A 15,162-nucleotide genomic window follows, 5' to 3' on the forward strand; every position below is an offset into this window, starting at 1 on the left:
CTTTCTTTAATATATTTTTGTGGATTAGAAAAGACCGTTAATTATTTGGTGAAATTAAAAGATTTATTTGTATTCGAAACATTACACAGCTGGGAAGGCTTTGAAACATTATGTTTGGGTTTAGTACAAATCTACAGTAGGTAATTGTGGATTATGAACATATTTTGCTGTATGACAATGAGGGCACAACAGATACGGATGTGTTGTGGCAGTTGTGTGAATAAATATTTTTTATGATTTAAAGTGATCTGCTTTAAACACTTTTCAGGGACTGTTTTGTCAATTCACTTGTTGGATTAGGCTATATGTCTGTGCTGTGCTGACATTACCTTTGTTATTTGCCAAGAAGTTGTGAAAGTCAAAATGCTTGTTTGTTTTTTTTATTACAATTTGTTTTTGAGAAATAAATTAAAATATCTTCTTTTTTATAAAAGAAAACATTTACAGTGTATTGATCAGTACTGATAGGAACCCTTTTCTTTTTACTAGTGTAGTCCGATTCCTGCACCGATGACTCTTATTAGCCTGTTTATTTTAGTGAATCAAAAATATATGAAAACACAAGAATCGGGAACAACCGTTAATTGCGTCCCCGTCCCCATAGATATATATAAAATAGTCAGGGATATTTTCTTCAGTCCCCTGACTTGTTATGGCAAGTTCCCAGGACCAATATGGCTGCGCCGTTGACGTACGATCCAGCGGCCAATGAGGCGTCTATGTATTTTGCACGTGCCCAAACTGCCCCATCCTATTGTTTTGCAGTTGTTGTCTAATAATGTCATATGATAAACCAGGAACTAGAAACTGGTTTTTCGGGTTTTTGGAGCTGCATTATGTATATCAGTTAAGGTAAGTCGGCAGAAATTCACTTTTACTGATCACAGTGCACACGCTCACGTCTGTGAGGTGTGATCAATCATGCAAGTGACTCTAAATCAGATATCGCTACTTCTTTGTCTTCTATCATGCGCCTCTTCATTCGGTGCTCGATATACACCAGACTGGACCAGTCTGGACGCCAGACCTCTGCCTGAATGGTACGACGAGGTGAAGTTCGGGATCTTTGTTCATTGGGGGGTGTTTTCAGTGCCCTCGTTCGGCAGCGAGTGGTTCTGGTGGTACTGGCAAGGCGCACACAATCCTGATTATGTCCAGTTCATGATTAAAAACTACCCCCCTGGATTCAGCTACGCGGACTTCGCACCTGATTTCCACGCGCAGTTTTTTGACCCTGACAAGTGGGCTGAAATCTTCGAAGCTTCAGGAGCAAAGTATGTATATACGATTTTTGAGATTTGTGTTTTTTCTAAATATTTATAATTTTGTTTTTCATTATTTTCAGATATGTAGTGCTCACAACGAAACACCATGAAGGCTTCACAAATTGGGGGTCCCCATATTCCTGGAATTGGAATTCTGTTGATAATGGACCTCACAGGGATCTTGTTGGAGATTTGGGCAATGCAATAAGAAAGCGGTAAATAATTGCAACAAATGCTACAGTATATCTTTTTACTTACCCCCAATACCCTCAATTTTATCCATACATTTTCAATGAACTATCTTTTTTCCTTGGCAATAACTGTGCACGTGTATTATCCCTAATTTAACAAAGTAACTTTTCCATTTTTATTAGATCTCTGCATTATGGACTCTACAACTCTCTGTATGAATGGTTCAATCCCGTCTATCTGAGTGACAAGGAAGCTGGTTTCAAGACTCAGGATTATGTTGCAAAAAAAGCTATGCCAGAACTCATCGAACTGGTCAACAGGTACTTTTGCATCAGTCATGTGATGATACAGGCTGGAGAAAGAAGAACAATTGTTTATGATTTAAGCCTGATTGTTCTGTTGCATTTGTCTGTGTAAAGATAGACCTTTACAGGCTACATATTGTATATGGTTTTACATTTATGAAACTGTTAATTGGTGATTTTTTTTAACATCTCAGGTACAAGCCAGACTTGATTTGGTCAGATGGGGACTGGGAAGCACCTGACACTTATTGGAACTCTACACAATTCCTCGCTTGGCTCTACAACGACAGTCCGGTCAAAGTGAGATCATCGGTTCATGATGTCATTCTTATTTTAGAACTGTCTCAAATTGTAATTCTGATCATAATGACTGCATTATTGTGCTCCTCCAGGATGTGGTTGTGACCAATGACAGATGGGGGAAAGGCTGTTACTGTAAACATGGAGGTTATTTCAACTGTGCTGACAAGTTCACTCCTGGACATCTGCCCAATCACAAGTGGGAGAAATGTCAGTCAGTGGACACAATATCATGGGGGTATCGCCGAAATATGAAACTAACCGAACTGATGGATCTACCATCCATCATAAAGGTGCGATGTGTTGCTATTGAGTAAAAGTGCTTCCCTCAGATGATATTACTAGATTCCCACATTGTAAATAATGTATATGAATGAAACATGGACACAAAATTGTATGAAAGTTCTTGTGGTGTCTAATGAGTCAAGTAAGTTTTTAAGCTCTCATATGTTGTGACCGCAGGACCTGGTCTACACCGTGGCCTTAGGGGGGAATTACCTGTTGAATGTGGGACCCACAGCAGACGGCGTGATCGCACCTGTCTTTGAGGAGCGTCTCAGAGGAATTGGAGCCTGGCTGAAGATCAACGGTGAAGCCATCTATGCAACTAAACCTTGGAGAGTTCAGGCTGAGAATGCTACTGTTCTTGCATGGTGTGTTGATGTTTTTAAACTTCCTCTTATCTTTCTATTCCTCACAGTTCCTGGAATGTTAATTTGGACTTATTTAGTCCAATCATTATTTTTTTTTACATTTTACTTTAATTTCAGGTATACTTCAAAAAACACCAGCACTGTGTATGCGATCTTCACCTCCGATCCCATGCAAAACTCTTTTAAGCTTTCTATGCCCAAAACCTCCGACAGCACAGTGGTAAATATTTATTAATTAGTTAGAATTTGGGAATAATTATTTTTAATTTTTTTTGCTAAGACATCAATTAATTATCTGTTGCCACTCTGTTCAGGTGACTTTGTTGGGGAATCCTGAGCCGTTGAAATGGGCTCCTCTGAAAACAACAGGACTGATAATTCTCCTGCCTGATCTGCCTTTCTCACCCGCTGAAGCCTGGACTCTCAAGCTGGACGGGGTGGCCTAAAAGCCTTTAAAACTTTTTAAAAAGATTTTAATGACATTTGTTTTAAGAAGGTTTCCTATAAATTAGGCTTTTTAATTTGAGCATAGACTATTTGATAAAATTTCTTAATAAAAAATGATCAACTGAATGACACATCAAAACCAAATGTCATTTTCAGATTGTTAATTTAACAATCTTCTAGCATTACATATCAGATACCTTGGAACCCAGGGCTAAAATTGAAACACAATTTCAACCGATGCTAGTGTCATTTTATTATTTGCCCAAAAGAAACTGAGACTTATAGTGAAGGAAATAAAAATCTTTGTAATAGACAAAGAGGGTGAGGCAGGCTGTGCCTAATGTTCTACTGTTAACTAACTACCAGTTTAATCACTTTTCCTTCATATTATCTGTGGAATAGAAACGATTATTTGGAAATTATTTGTTGAAAGTAAAAGGTTGACTTTTTTATTGGAAATATTTGACACTTAGGAAAGTCGTGTAATGTTATGTTTAGGGTTTTGTATACATTTGCAGTGGCTTGTTATGGATTATGTTTGAATAAACATTTGTATATTTTGTCATTGACTATGTCAATGGTCTTGTGTATTATTTTGTTTAATTAATTAAATGTTGTGAGTATGTCTGTCATCATGAACCTAAAAACACGCTGAGCTGAACTTTTTTAGGTTGCAAAAGAAAAGTTGGTTACAGTTATCATATTATAATGTAGGCCTACATTATAGACTAGTTAGCCTATAAACATTACATTAGCTATACTTATCAAGAACTTGTTCAAGTCATATTGCATTTTTTTTTTCATTTTGTCTTTGAAAAGGCAAGTCAATATTTTGTTTTATAATAATAAAGGTAGTAAAACTGGCATTTCCCCTTTTACAAAAGGAACAGAGTGGCATGGATCAGTTAGAACGGAAAGCGAAAGCTTTTTCTTTCACCAGAACAGACCGATTCCTGTTACCGAACACGTTAAACTCGTTTGGTGTTCCCCATCCTTTGTTATGAGTGGTTAGAAGGGAGTCATGTGTTGTAGTCACATGTTTGGTGGCATAATGGTTAACCAGGAAGAAAACACAAGCTGGTTGGTTCAGCATTGCTGACTCGTAAGTTAAGTCGGCAGAATTCTCTAATGCGGAAATGTGTGCATACTGATCATCATATAGACAGCATAATACTGATCATGCATTAGTCACTTTTAATGATCAGTGCACGCGCGTGTGTCTGTAGCAAAAGTGATCAATCATGCAAGTGACTCTGAGTCAGATATCGCTACTTCTTTGTCTTCTATCATGCGCTTCATTATTCGGTGCTCGACTGGACCAGTCTAGACTCCAGACCTCTGCCTGAATGGTACGACGAGGTGAAGTTCGGGATCTTTGTTCATTGGGGGGTGTTTTCAGTGCCCTCGTTCCAATATTATCTGTCTGCTGCAGTCCCGGAGGCCGCACTTTTAGGACCGCAGTTGGAGGACCGCATTTCTAGGACCCTAGTTTTGGAGGACCGAAGAAAGTGCCACCAAGGCAGTATTTCCACCCAGTTTGAACCACATTAGAGTTTTAGAGTTTTTTTAAAAAGTTTTATTACACCCAAATACTACTTTCTTTATTGCAAATAAACCTGCTTCTAGGAATGTTGAGAAATTATTGGGTCTAAGTAGCATAATATAATAACTCAAGGAAAATAAACAAGGAATAAACACATTTTCAAGTACAGAGGGAAGACAAGGATGACTCTGGGGGTAGATTTAAGATTGTGTAAATTTGACAAAATAATATATTACAACTGAACTTGAACACACACAAAAACAAATGTGTTCATGATGTGAACCACATAGATAACTTCATGGACAACATCATCACTGACTCCTAAGAGAGAGAAAGAGAAGTGTATGAAATAAGGAACATTTAGTTGAACATATTCTACTCTCTCATTTTAAATTTCATATTTAAATACTTAGTTACCACAGAGTGCACACACATATACAATACACAAATAATGATATCAATCTTCATACCAATTAATGTTCATAATACTATTATTGCATACTGGTCAAAGATTTGGAAAAAATAGTTTTTGATGTTGTGGGAACAAAGGTTCTTGAAACTCTGAAAACACTTAAAAGCCCATCTGAACTGAGAAAAAAAATAATAGAGAGAGATGCAAGAAATCTGAATAGAAATAACATATTATTGACATGCCTTTTCCTGACCTTATATATATATATGCATGTATGCGTATAAAGTTGTATATACTTGTATATACAACTTTATATAGAGAACTGTGCAATAATATTCTGTGACGATATAAGCAATCGGAGCCGAGATGTTATATACAGTAACAGTATATATTGCTTCATGTGAGTGTACTATGTATATAACTATAAATATATTGTTGGTCGGTAACAGTTTAAATTATGCAACGATACACAACGATGCCATTGTACTGATCATAATTTACAGACAGTCACAACATTCTTTTGTTCAGTTGAATTGAAACATATCATTAATCGAAGAATAATACATTTGCAGGAATTACAGTTTTAGACCTATGGCACTTCAAGACCTTCAAGCATTTTTGAAAATATGCAGAATATACAAAAAGTGCATAAGAATCTTTGAATACATATTACAATACATACAAAAAATATAATGATATAAATACAAATGGGTTATTAAAAAATGACGATAGAATTTAATTAATCAAAGCTTAAAAAGCATGAAAGATTCCCTATGTTAATGAGTTGACTGCTGGTGACCAGTGGTACAGATTATGTTCTTGGAATTTGCTTCCTTAAAATATTTATTAAAAATCTATTTTAATAATGTAACTAAAAAATATATATTACTGGTAAAAAATAAATGCATTAATACAAATGCACTACATTAAAAATACAGGCAAATTCCAGCCAGTTCAAATTGAGGTGAATTGTGATCAATTATTTGAATCAATTGATTTATGTATCGGTATATTTAAATCTATATTTCTTTTGTTTTGAAGGTCCATCGCTCCACATGGCCCATTGTTTGCAAAGGCTGTCGTCGAGCTACTAATGAGGATCCCTCCTCCATGAACCTCAGCATTCAGTCTGAAGCTATGGAGAGGGGAGCTAGAGACTCTGATTGGCCCATGTTTATAGTGGAAGGGGATGAAGCGGAGGCGAGTGCTAGACAGGATGATAAGCAGAATGTTGCAAAGCAGCTTGGGGAGAATGGCATGGTAGGTTCATTGCCATAGTTGCACTTGTTTACCAAAAAAAGGACTTGAAGTACATACAGTTGTAGACTGAGGCAGGGTGTGACCAACATTCTGTAACAAACTACCGGTTTAGTCGCTTTCTTTAATATATTTTTGTGGATTAGAAAAGACCGTTAATTATTTGGTGAAATTAAAAGATTTATTTGTATTCGAAACATTACACAGCTGGGAAGGCTTTGAAACATTATGTTTGGGTTTAGTACAAATCTACAGTAGGTAATTGTGGATTATGAACATATTTTGCTGTATGACAATGAGGGCACAACAGATACGGATGTGTTGTGGCAGTTGTGTGAATAAATATTTTTATGATTTAAAGTGATCTGCTTTAAACACTTTTCAGGGACTGTTTTGTCAATTCACTTGTTGGATTAGGCTATATGTCTGTGCTGTGCTGACATTACCTTTGTTATTTGCCAAGAATTTGTGATAGTCAAAATTCTTGTTTTTTTTTATTACATTTTGTTTTTGAGAAAGCAATTAAAATATCTGCTTCTTTATAAAAGAAAACATTTACAGTGTATTGATAAGTACTGATAGGAACCCTTTTCTTTTTACTAGTGTAGTCCGATTAATGCACCGATGACTCTTATTAGCCTGTTTATTTTAGTGAATCAAAAATATATAAAACGTATAAAAACATAAGAATCGGGAACAACTGTTAATTGCGTCCCCCGTCCCCATAGATATATAAAATAGTCAGGGATCTTTTCTTCAGTCCCCTGACTTGTTATGGCAAGTTCCCCGGACCAATATGGCTGCGCCGTTGACGTACGATCCAGCGGCCAATGAGGCGTCTATGTATTTTGCACGTGCCCAAACTGCCCCATCCTATTGTTTTGCAGTTGTTGTCTAATAATGTCATATGATAAACCAGGAACTAGAAACTGGTTTTTCGGGTATTTGGAGCTGCATTATGTATATCAGTTAAGGTAAGTCGGCAGAAATTCACTTTTACTGATCACAGTGCACACGCTCACGTCTGTGAGGTGTGATCAATCATGCAAGTGACTCTAAATCAGATATCGCTACTTCTTTGTCTTCTATCATGCGCCTCTTCATTCGGTGCTCGATATACACCAGACTGGACCAGTCTAGACTCCAGACCTCTGCCTGAATGGTACGACGAGGTGAAGTTCGGGATCTTTGTTCATTGGGGGGTGTTTTCAGTGCCCTCGTTCGGCAGCGAGTGGTTTTGGTGGAACTGGCAAGGCGCACACAGCCCTGGTTATGTCCAGTTCATGATTAAAAACTACCCCCCTGGATTCAGCTACGCGGACTTCGCACCTGATTTCCACGCGCAGTTTTTTGACCCTGACAAGTGGGCTGAGATCTTCGAAGCTTCAGGAGCAAAGTATGTATATACGATTTTCGATATGTGTGTTTATTCTAAATATTTATAATTTTGTTTTGTCATTATTTTCAGATATGTGGTCCTCACAACGAAACACCATGAAGGCTTCACAAATTGGGGGTCCCCATATTCCTGGAATTGGAATTCTGTTGATAATGGACCTCACAGGGATCTTGTTGGAGATTTGGGCAATGCAATAAGAAAGCGGTATTGTGTAGATAATTGCAACAAATGCTACAGTATATCTTTTTCCCTCCCCCCCCCTCAATTTTATCCATACATTTTCAATGACCTGTATCTTTTTTCCTTGGCAATAACTGTGCACGTGTATTATCCCTAATTTAAAGGGTAACCCACTGGCAATATTTGAAAAATGTTATACAATAATATCAGTCTGCAGACAGTTTCACCCCAGCAATTTTACCCGCGCATGCGCAGTGTCACTACAACAGTTTTACCAACGCATGCGCAGTGTCACCACAACAGTTTTAGTTAATATAAGTCTAATAATTCTTAAAAGTTAATTAAATCTGCCTGGGTTTAATGTGTCAACTTGAACACGGATGAAACCAATGACTTGAACACAAACTATTTACAATAATTTCAAATATTTTATTAATTTTGGAGACATTACCTAGCCTGTGTTTCCCCATGCTGCCTTGAGCGCAGCGCGATTTTATACACGCTGCTAGCAGCAGGGGCGGAGCCAGACTATGTAAACATAAGGGGAGATTTTTTTTCCCATTTACGTCAGCTAAATGAACTATTTTTCAGGCTGTTTGAGATAATAGAATGCCTAAATCTATACACTAAATGGGAAAATGATGATAGTTACTGAGGAGAATTAATGAGGCGAATTCGCGTCTACCGCGCCGCGCTATACACGAATTCGCGCCGCAGGACCTCCAGGCGCGTAAACGCGTCTTCACATTGACTTACAGGACAAGTTCGGTATTTTACACTTAACGCCCTGTTTACAGATCGTATCTGATGAAATAGAACGGTTAAGATTAAAATTTGGACACATGCTCCTGTCCCGAGAATTTTAGGTTTATTTCTCTTCCCCCCCACCCCCCCACCCCCACACCCCCCCACCCCCACAATGGTTATCTATGTGCACTGGAACATTCCTTCCTAAGACACATTAAACTTTCGTTTACGAAGACGTGAATCTCACCGAGTGGTCAGGGGTGTTCACTGGTATGCTCACTCAAAAATCGCTGAAAAAGATGCATTCCAACAGGTGTTTTACCATTAGTTGTAAAACTGTGGACCTATTTTTCCAAACGTGTCACACCCGTGATTCTTCCGTTGACAGCTTGAATAATAGACACTCCAGCCCAGTTGGTGGCGATAATGCACCTTTGCCAATTGCAAGCAAACCACGGGCATATACACAGAAGATAGCTTAGCCTACGATACCGCGTCCGCGACTGCATAAGACTACAAAAAGCATACAAACAACCCCATTTCCGTTTCCCGCGGCGGAGTAATACCGTACCTCACACAGCGAATCCAATACAACTCAATGGAGTTGGACAAAAACTACGATAAAACCTGTTGAAATGCATCTTTTTCAGCGATTTTTGAGTGAGCATACCAGTGAACACCCCTGACCACTCTGTGAGTTTCACGTCTTTGTAAACGAAAGTTTAATGTGTTTTAGGAAGGAATGTTCCAGTGCACCTATGTAGCCATTGTGGGGGTGGGGGGGAAAGCGAAATAAACCTAAAATTCTCGGGACAGCAGCATGTGTCCAAATTTTAATCTTAACCGTTCTATTTCATCAGATACGATCTGTAAACAGGGCTTTAAGTGTAAAATACCGAACTTGTCCTTTAAACATTGAAATCACTCGCGCCAGACGCTCTATTCACGTTAGTGTTCCATATAAAAAAACTTTATGTCCCTATTAACTTCAGCCGGTTAGCCAGTAAGCTCCCTACGACGCCGGGGAAAACATACAACAGCCCGCCAGCCCCTGATGACAACGACGAAGAAGATGTATATTCTTCGTTAGCTTTTATCGGCAGTTGGCAAACAAGCTGAGTGATGCGCGATGCATTACCGTCCACCACCACGCACGGTAATAGAGCTTTTGTTTAATTTTTTGCCGCTCCAGTCAGAAAGACTGAGAGGAAATGAAACAAAGTTGAAGTCATTTTAAAAAACCTAAAAGATTCGGGGCTTAAGCCCAATTCGCCTTTGGCCAAAGGCGAAATGCCTGACAAGCTGATTATAAAAAAGCCTGACAAGCTAAATACCTTGTATTGTGGTATTCCGCCATGTTTCTCAGTGACATGCCCACAACTCGTAAAGATCGGGGCCGGTGCGTTCAAATCATCTCGTATAGATCGTATTTACGAGTTGAACGCCACCACAATGTCGTAAATACCAGTGGGAAGCTCGGGATTTTCTCTAAGCCCCGGTCTTTACGAGAAACATGGTGGAATACCACAATACAAGGTATTTAGCTTGTCAGGCTTTTTTATTTACAGCGCAGTAACTGCCTGCACAGAATATGATAGCATGATAAAATAACAATGCAATATACAACGATAAAGTTTGCAGTGGCTTCATAAATTAACTAAAAACATACAAAATCAAAGCACACCAAGCAAATCTTTGTTAGAACAAGAGTTTAACAACCTCACTGTATTTTTGTGTAATTAAGAGAAAGTACTCCGCCATCTTAATCCGACGAAAGTGACTTGAACGCACAACCGTCGTCAACACGACTTCCCACATCATGCGTACGAACTTCCCAGGAGGACTTGAACGCACTCCCGAGCTTCCTACTGGTATTTACGACATTGTGGTGGCGTTCAAGTGCGTTCAACTCGTAAATACGAACTATACGAGATGACTTGAACGCACCACCAGACCACGTCAGCCAGGCTAGACATTACCAATACAAGAATACAATTTCAATTCAATTACCAGACACATACACCAAGTGAAATTTTTTTTTTTTTTTTTAAGTCTTCCTTACGCAGCAGCATAGACTGACAATAGATGCACTAGTAATGGAGTTTTGCCTGAGACCCGCAGTGACGGATTAATTGACAGCTGCTGTCAGACTCGCTGGAAGAGTGAGAGTGACGGGACGCAAGTAGCTTTGCAACAGAGCGGTCATTTGAAGTCGAGGACTTTTCTCCCGGCCCCACCTTCACCTGAAGTGGAGGATGTTGAATTGTCTGTGAACACAGGGCCAGAGCCATATCAATTCGAGCCGCTGGCTCAAACTGCGGTCTTAAAGGGGGGGTGAAATACTTAGTTTCAGTCAATCTCATGTTAATCTTGAGTACCTATAGAGTAATAGTGCGTCCTTCATATCTCCAAAAATTCTTTAGTTTCATCATATTTATAAACTAAAAATACAGCTTTCCGATTCTATCCGGAAAAAGCCGAGGTCCTTGATTCTGGGCGTGGGCGGAGCTATAGAGTCAAGCGGGGATTTCCAGCACAAGAAATAAATCTGATACCGTTGTACTTAAATAAATGGGGTGTTTTATCACTGGGACCGCGCCAGGTTTTAATTGCAACCGGTTTGCAAATCCAGCGACGACCTGGGCCTTGTTAATAAAACATTCGTCACTGAAATGACCAGAACACAAAACCGCACTTGCCACACTCCTTTGCTGTCCCGGAAATACAAACTGCATCCACTGTTCCAGTAACACTGGGTTCTTTGGGAAGCTGAACAAGGTAAACTTTCCCTCACATCCCAAAACACACTTTTTTGGAGACATTCTTGACATCAACCATTCCTATTTAGCGCTGCTGATGATGATTTCCGGTAGTAGCGCGTCGATGCATAGATATTATATAGAGATATATGATGTCTATGCGCCGATGAGCGCGGTCTTTCTCTCCTCTGGTCGACGTGTGCGTGAACGCGCTTTTCCGAGAGCAATGCTCATATAAGGAGTTCCACTCTGGTCTACGTCATTAGATCTACGATAGAAAAAAACCAGCCGAAACGTGTTGCAACCCTTAAGTATGATTTTCAGCACAGAAATTCTCTGTTATTCGTTCAAAATAACTTTTCAAATTTTGGCCATTATTAGCATGAGAATCCATCTCTTTAACACTGTAAACAACTCTGAATACATGAAACACCATTGTACCCCCCCTTTAACTCCCGCGTTGCGAATCGCGCAATCGGCATCCGACGATGCTAGCGAAGCAGCAAGAGAGAACGGGGCCAGTCTCTGAGTGGTAAAATATTAGCATAATGGCTAATGTTCATAGCAAATGCTAACAAACTATCAACATTTTAAAACCCATGCACTTAGGTTAATTTTGGTATGATTTGGTGTTAATAATTAAGCAAAAAACAGAGATTTCAAGTCTCCCTCTACAATTACAAATGATTCTGACTCTCAACAGGTGCACTGCAGCTCACTGTCCCTGGTAGAGAATGTGTGTTGTAGGGAGATAGGTATAGCTATGAAATATGACAAGACCAAGAGTGTTAAGTCCAGTTAAATAATTTAATAAGTACTATACACAAAACCAGTGTGCATACCATAGACTGTAAGGTTCATACAGATAAATAGGTAAAAAAAAAAAAAAATGGACAAAATAAAGTGCAGCAGATGCAATGACTGTGGAAATAAAGTAACTTTTCCATTTTTATTAGATCTCTGCATTATGGACTCTACAACTCTCTGTTTGAATGGTTCAATCCCCTCTATCTGAGTGACAAGGAAGCTGGTTTCAAGACTCAGGATTATGTTGCAAAAAAAGCTATGCCAGAACTCATCGAACTGGTCAACAGGTACTTTTGCATCAGTCATGTGATGATACAGGCTGGAGAAGGAAGAACAATTGTTTATGATTTAAGCCTGATTGTTCTGTTGCATTTGTCTGTGTAAAGATAGACCTTTACAGCCTACATATTGTATATGGTTTTAAACATACAGTGGTATTAAACTGTTAATTGGTGATGTTTTTAACATCTCAGGTACAAGCCAGACTTGATTTGGTCAGATGGGGACTGGGAAGCACCTGACACTTATTGGAACTCTACACAATTCCTCGCCTGGCTCTACAACGACAGTCCGGTCAAAGTGAGATAATCGGTTCATGTCATTCTTATTTTAGAACTGTCTCAAATTGTAATTCTGATCATAATGACTGCATTATTGTGCTCCTCCAGGATGTGGTTGTGACCAATGACAGATGGGGGAAAGGCTGTTACTGTAAACATGGAGGTTATTTCAACTGTGCTGACAAGTTCACTCCTGGACATCTGCCCAATCACAAGTGGGAGAAATGTCAGTCAGTGGACACAAGATCATGGGGGTATCGCCGAAATATGAAACTAACCGAACTGATGGATCTACCATCCATCATAAAGGTGCGATGTGTTGCTATTGAGCAAAAGTGCTTCCCTCAGATGATATTACTAGATTCCCGCATTGTAAATAATGTATATGAATGAAACATGGACACAAAATTGTATGAAAGTTCTTGTGGTGTCTAATGAGTCCAGTAAGTTTTTAAGCTCTCATATGTTGTGACCGCAGGACCTGGTCTACACCGTGGCCTTAGGGGGGAATTACCTGTTGAATGTGGGACCCACAGCAGACGGCGTGATCGCACCTGTCTTTGAGGAGCGTCTCAGAGGAATTGGAGCCTGGCTGAAGATCAACGGTGAAGCCATCTATGCAACTAAACCTTGGAGAGTTCAGGCTGAGAATGCTACTGTTCTTGCATGGTGTGTTGATGTTTTTAAACGTCCTCTTATCTTTCTATTCCTCACAGTTCCTTTGAAAAACTTTCAGAAGCTCCAGCTGTGAACTACTGTGTACTTATTCTCACTTAATTCATATTCATGAGCTAAGCAGATATGGTTTATATTGTGTGGCCCTAGCTCCTCAGTTTTCATCATTCCAACGCTCCAGATGGAAGGCTGTAGATGTCAAATATTTTCAGGGCAAATGTTTGTTCACATGTTGACATGTCAGTAAACCAATCATATGATTGTCATAAAGGATTTTAATTCTTCTTGGTCTATATAAATAGCCTGGATTTCTTTGATTGAGTCAACTATAGTCTTGCTTCCTTCTCTCACTGTTTATGGAATGAATGTTAGTTTGGACTTAATTAGCCCACTCATTATTTTTTTTAATTTTACTTTAATTTCAGGTATACTTCAAAAAACACCAGCACTGTGTATGCGATCTTCACCTCCAATCCCATGCAAAACACCTTTCAGCTTTCTATGCCCAAAACCTCTGACAGCACAGTGGTAAATATTTATGAATTAGTTAGAATTTAGGAATAAAATGTGTTTTTTTTTTTGGACATCAATGAATTATCTGTTGCCACTCTGTTCAGGTGACTTTGTTGGGGAATCCTGAGCCGTTGAAATGGGCTCCTCTGAAAACAACAGGACTGATAATTCTCCTGCCTGATCTGCCTTTCTCACCCGCTGAAGCCTGGACTCTCAAGCTGGACGGGGTGGCCTAAAAGCCTTTAATTTTTAAAGATTTTAATGACATTTGTTTTAAGGAAGTTTTCAATAAATTAGGCTTTTTAATTTGAGCATAGACTATTTGATATAATTGCTTAATAAAAAAATGACCAACTGAATGACACATCAAAACCAAATGTCATTTTCAGATTGTTAATTTAACAATCTTCTAGCATTACATATCAGATACCTTGGAACCCAGGGCTAAAATTGAAACACAATTTCAACCGATGCTAGTGTCATTTTATTATTTGCCCAAAAGAAACTGAGACTTATAGTGAAGGAAATAAAAATCTTTGTAATAGACAAAGAGGGTGAGGCAGGCTGTGCCTAATGTTCTACTGTTAACTAACTACCAGTTTAATCACTTTTCCTTCATATTATCTGTGGAATAGAAACGATTATTTGGAAATTATTTGTTGAAAGTAAAAGGTTGATTTTTTTTTTATTGGAAATATTAGACAGCTGTAGAAGTTGTGTAATGTTATGTTTAGGGTTTTGTATACCTTTGCAGTGGCGGATTATGTTTGAATAAATATTTGTATATTTTAAAATACACTTTTTAAGGAGTATGTCAATGGTCTTGTGTATTATTTTGTTTAATTAATTAAATGTTGTGAGTATGTCTGTCATCATGAACCTAAAAACATGCTGAGCTGAACTTTTTTAGGTTGCAAAAGAAAAGTTGGTTACAGTTATATTATAATGTAGGCCTACATTATAGACTAGCCTATAAACATTACTTTAGCTAGCTACGTATCAAGAAGTTGTTCAAGTCATATTGCATTTTTTTTTTCATTTTGTCTTTGAAAAGGCAAATCAATATTTTGTTTTATAATAATAAAGCTAGTAAAACTGGCATTTCCCCTTTTACAAAAGGAACAGAGTGGCATGGATCAGTTAGAACG

At 38.5% G+C, this 15,162-nt stretch overlaps 2 protein-coding genes across 4 annotated transcripts; both read left to right on the forward strand.

Annotated features, from left to right (window-relative positions):
- The first annotated feature begins 639 nt into the window (after window positions 1–639).
- On the forward strand, window positions 640–3,734 carry LOC306987560 (tissue alpha-L-fucosidase-like). 2 transcript variants are annotated; one of them, XM_079591937.1, is made up of 9 exons: window positions 640–852; window positions 1,004–1,274; window positions 1,346–1,480; window positions 1,640–1,777; window positions 1,957–2,062; window positions 2,155–2,355; window positions 2,525–2,715; window positions 2,833–2,935; window positions 3,030–3,734. In XM_079591937.1, exons 2-9 carry the CDS (start codon window positions 1,162–1,164, stop codon window positions 3,159–3,161), a joined length of 1,119 nt encoding a protein of 372 aa, XP_079448063.1. In that variant the 5' UTR covers window positions 640–852; window positions 1,004–1,161; the 3' UTR covers window positions 3,162–3,734. The 2 variants fall into 2 exon arrangements, with proteins under 2 accessions (XP_079448063.1, XP_079448062.1); XM_079591936.1 differs by lacking the exon at window positions 640–852 and having other exon boundaries at window positions 861–1,274.
- A 3,401-nt stretch (window positions 3,735–7,135) lies between these two features.
- LOC306987613 (tissue alpha-L-fucosidase-like) lies at window positions 7,136–14,826 on the forward strand. Of its 2 annotated transcripts, XM_079592035.1 has the most exons (9): window positions 7,136–7,348; window positions 7,500–7,770; window positions 7,843–7,977; window positions 12,416–12,553; window positions 12,740–12,845; window positions 12,935–13,135; window positions 13,305–13,495; window positions 13,927–14,029; window positions 14,119–14,826. In XM_079592035.1, the coding sequence occupies exons 2-9, from the start codon at window positions 7,658–7,660 to the stop codon at window positions 14,248–14,250; spliced, it is 1,119 nt and encodes a 372-aa protein (XP_079448161.1). In that variant the 5' UTR covers window positions 7,136–7,348; window positions 7,500–7,657; the 3' UTR covers window positions 14,251–14,826. The 2 variants fall into 2 exon arrangements, with proteins under 2 accessions (XP_079448161.1, XP_079448160.1); XM_079592034.1 differs by having other exon boundaries at window positions 7,309–7,770.
- The last annotated feature ends 336 nt before the right edge of the window (window positions 14,827–15,162 follow it).

This window comes from Phoxinus phoxinus (assembly GCF_949152265.1).
Source record: "Phoxinus phoxinus genome assembly, chromosome: 19".
Classification (NCBI taxonomy): domain Eukaryota; kingdom Metazoa; phylum Chordata; class Actinopteri; order Cypriniformes; family Leuciscidae; genus Phoxinus; species Phoxinus phoxinus.